This window comes from Arvicola amphibius, chromosome 3 (genome assembly GCF_903992535.2).
Source record: "Arvicola amphibius chromosome 3, mArvAmp1.2, whole genome shotgun sequence".
Classification (NCBI taxonomy): domain Eukaryota; kingdom Metazoa; phylum Chordata; class Mammalia; order Rodentia; family Cricetidae; genus Arvicola; species Arvicola amphibius.
The window spans coordinates 83,979,629-83,983,521 of record NC_052049.1 but is presented as its reverse complement, the minus strand read 5'-3'; the positions used below and the strand labels follow the sequence as shown (position 1 = coordinate 83,983,521).

Here is a 3,893-nt window from a genome sequence, read left to right as displayed (position 1 = left end):
AGACTTGAGAATGGGTTCCTCAGTAAAGTCTGGGTCTCCAATCCCTAGGATGTCTGAGGTGCTCAACTCAGGCTAGACTGCCTTTGTCTAGGGCAGGTTTCCACTAGGCCTAGGGGAACAGACAGAGGAGCTGCAAGGTCCTGTGTGGATGAGCTGAATGGTGCATTCCTGAAGCAGGGTGCTCCTTTGCAGCGGCAGAGGGGAATCTCCCTGTCCAACCTTCCACCCCCCACATTGTCAATACAACCCAGAAGACAACTGGAAATGAAACGTAACAGCAGAGTTCCCAGCATTGAGATAGACAGGGCTGGTTGAAGTGAGCTTCTGCTCTGAGGAAAGGACTCTAGTTGGAGGGACAGGGTAGGGATAAGCTACTCTGAGGAGCTGTGGGCCTGGTGTGTACCCTTCCTGGGGAATAGAAGTAGGATTGGCACTTGATGGATAAAGCTTGCGTTGGCCACCCCATCATATCCTTTGGTCACAAGGAGAATCTGCTTGCTTATTGGGGGCTGGTTACTTGGCCAACAGACTGGCCGTGGGCTGGGATCAAAGCTCTAAACTCCCAGTCCATATGTCACTGAGTTAGCAGAGCTGTATCTAAGTATAGAAGGGCTTGGAGCCATTCCCTACCTGCCCTCCTCTTCATAGCTGGTTTTTTTTTCATCATTTTCTTTTCTTTGCCCTGTTGCTGGTTTGGTTTCTGCATCTCTTCAATGGTAGTTATTATTTTACCTGCCGTGACATTCTGTAATGCTGCTCTACACAGAAAGTTCTAAGAGCAGCCAGAATGTTCCAGCGACCTAAGGGAGCCTTGGAGCCCCTACGCCATCTTTAGTGCCTGGTGTTTCAGAGGGATTGGGGTGGCTGTCCTCTATCACAGGCTTTTCTCTGCAGCAGACCATGGCACAGTGGTGGCAGATTCTCTTGGGGTTGTGGATGGTCATGCCCACCTCATCGGGGGACAAGCCAGTCAACATCTGCATGAATGCCAAGCACCACAAGCGAGAGCCTGGCCCAGAAGACAAGCTCTACTTGGAGGTACAGGGACAAGAGCTGGCCCAGGGGTGGCTTCTTAGGTTTATGAGAGAAGGAACACAGGCCAGGCGGTCCCTGTACTCCATCAGCCCTGATCATCTGGTTCCTTAGTCTGGGTTTCCTTACCCAGAATTTTGACCCTGAGCTGCTTTGGTCACTTGGGAAACAGCTGATCCTAGAAGCCCTGTTGGCTCACCAGGGGTCAGTGCAAGCCTTCCAGCCAACATGTTCTGGCTAGACACAGGACTTAATGTGTTTACTTGTTGGTCTCCTAAAGACAAAACAGGGCTGTGGGAAGAGGAACGTTCCAACTATAAGTTCCTCCTACCCATCATTATAACCAGGTTCCTGACTCTCCACGGGACTTCTTCCTGTTTGCTTTCCTGGATTTATTTCCTCCCTAGAGCTGACATCAGGAAGCTATGTTCTGTGGCAGGTAGACAAAGTGGAGGAGGTCAGTGGTCAGGTGCCTCCTGTTCTTCGGGGCCATGTTGACAGACACCAGAGTCTCTGCTCTACAGAAGTGCTCAAGATGTCCCTTCTCCTGACACCCTCTGCCCAAGGCCCTCAACCCCAGCCTCTTACCCACTGCCTGCTGCTTCTCCCTCCGTGTCCAGTGTGCTCCCTGGAAGGACAATGCCTGCTGCACGCCCACCACAAGCTGGGAGGCCCACCTGGATGAGTCCTTGCTCTTTAACTTCAGCATGATGCACTGTGGACTGCTGACCCCCATGTGCCACAAGCACTTCATCCAGGCTATCTGTTTTCACGAGTGTTCCCCCAACCTGGGGCCTTGGATCCAGCCGGTGAGCAGACGGGAGGCAGACCCGTGCAATACCCTTCCAGTAATCCTAGGCTGGCGAGTAGGACTAGGAGATGCTGTCCCTCTAGGGATAAGAGCAGAGCCAGAGGCCTGGGGAAGGGATGAAGAGGGAGCCGCCTCTGTCCCTGAAGGATAGCATGGGGACACTGTCTGATGTGGGTACTAGGAGGAGATGCACCTGAGTGTGACTTCCAGTCCCTACTTACACACCGGATAGCCCGGGACAAATAGCCACTCAGCTTCATGGTTCTCATTTATATAATAACAACAACAACAACAACAACAACAACCTCAGACTAGGAGGTGGCTCTGTCAGTAGAGCAATTGCCACACAAGCATGAGGACCCGAGTTCAATCCTCAGAACCCATATAAAAAAGCTAGGTGTGGAAGTGAGCTGTTGTAATCTCAGCACTACAGAGGCAGAGACAGGTGGGTCCCTGGGCTTGCTAGCCAGCCAGTCTAGCCTGCTTGGTGAGCTCTGGGCCAGTGAGAGACACCATCTCTAAGCCAACATGGATGGTCCCTGAATAACAGCACTTGAGACTGTCCTCTGGCCTCCCCTCAGGCACACACACACATTCACCTGCACTTCCAGAATGCGCACACGTGCACAAGAGAAAGAATAATACGCAAGGACCGTATAAAGGATTAGATATCTCCCCCTCTCTCTTCCTGCACCCAGGTGGCCCCGAACAGGCAAGAAGAACGGGTTTGGGGTGTGCCACTGTGCTGGGAGGATTGCGGGGAGTGGTGGAAAGACTGCAGCTCATCTTACACTTGCAAATCCAACTGGCATAGTGGCTGGGACTGGAGTCAGGGTAAGTGGACTGACTGGGTCCTTGGGGGCCATCAACCTGGGTGAGGATGCAAGCCTTCTATCCCTCCATGATGATGGGGACATGGAAGAGAAGGGACAGTGGGAAGTCAGGAAACCATCCTCAACCCCTACAGGGAAAAACCGCTGCCCAGTACAGGCGCCCTGCCGCCCTTTCTCAGATGTATTCCCCACCCCCACTGATCTGTGTGAGAAGATCTGGAGCAACACATTCAAGGCCAGTCCTGAGCGCAGGAATAGCGGCCGGTGTCTGCAGAAGTGGTTTGAGCCCACCCAGGACAACCCTAACGTGGAAGTGGCCCTCCACTTTGCCGGCTCTGCCTCAGCCCGGGAGCTTCCTTACAGCCTCACAGCCTTCTCTCTGTACCTGCTGCTCCATTCCTGAGGGTCCCCTCTGCTATCCACATCCCTTGATCCTGCTGGGTCCTGGCCATGTCCTTCCTCAGACTGCTCAGGGTGTGAGCAGGCTGGTGCCTGAACTTCCCCTGCATCCAGGGTCCCCTTCATGCTTGGCTCTGCCTCCACTGGCCTGGATGGCTGCTGGTTGGTACCCAGCGGTCTAAGATGACTTGTTGCCCTGCATTTAGGAAAGGGACTGTAGGACTCCCCACACTTCTCACCATGTCCACGCCCATCCTGTTTGCCACACAACAGACAATGCTGATCCAAGTGACCTTCAGTAAAATGACAGGGAAACTCCCCTTTCCGTGTGTCACACTGTTCCAGTCCCACAAGTACCAACCCAAGATATAGAGAGAGGGAGCTGATTTGTCCTCAGTAAGATTTTAATTTCCTTGATTATTAATGGGGTAAGAATTTTTTAATATTAATTGGTCATTTGGAATGTTTCTCTATCACACTGTATGTGTGTGTGTGTGTCCATCCTTTTCCTCTGTCCCTCCCACTCCCTTTTCTTGAAAAATACTCTCATGTATCCCAGGTTAGCCTGGAACTCAAGGATGACATTAAATTTCTGGTCTTCTTGCCCCCACCTTCCAGTTGCTGGGATTGTGCACATATGCCGCCATCCCTGGTTTCATGCCGTGCTGGAGAGCTAACCTGGGGGTTCTGTGCAGGCTAGGTAAGCCCTCTACCAGCCATATTTCAGCCCTCTTCCTCTTCCTCCACAGTCACAGGATTCTAGTCTTGAACTTTGGACCCTTGAGCTCTATCTAAGCAGACTTTTCCACTGTTATTGT

The 3,893-nt window shown here is 52.3% G+C and overlaps 1 protein-coding gene across 1 annotated transcript; it reads left to right on the top strand.

Annotated features, from left to right (window-relative positions):
- Positions 1-900: 900 nt before the first annotated feature.
- Positions 901-3,079, top strand: Izumo1r (IZUMO1 receptor, JUNO). The gene is made up of 4 exons (XM_038322123.1): positions 901-1,038; positions 1,653-1,841; positions 2,542-2,677; positions 2,811-3,079. Exons 1-4 carry the CDS (start codon positions 901-903, stop codon positions 3,077-3,079), a joined length of 732 nt encoding a protein of 243 aa, XP_038178051.1.
- Positions 3,080-3,893: the final 814 nt, after the last annotated feature.

Coding starts and splice junctions, on each gene's coding strand:
- Izumo1r (XM_038322123.1), top strand. CDS start 901: ATGGCACAGTGGTGGCAGATTCTCTTGGGGTTGTGGATGGTCATGCCC. Junction 1,039..1,652: donor AAGACAAGCTCTACTTGGAG/GTACAGGGACAA, acceptor CTCCGTGTCCAG/TGTGCTCCCTGGAAGGACAA. Junction 2,678..2,810: donor TGGCTGGGACTGGAGTCAGG/GTAAGTGGACTG, acceptor CAACCCCTACAG/GGAAAAACCGCTGCCCAGTA.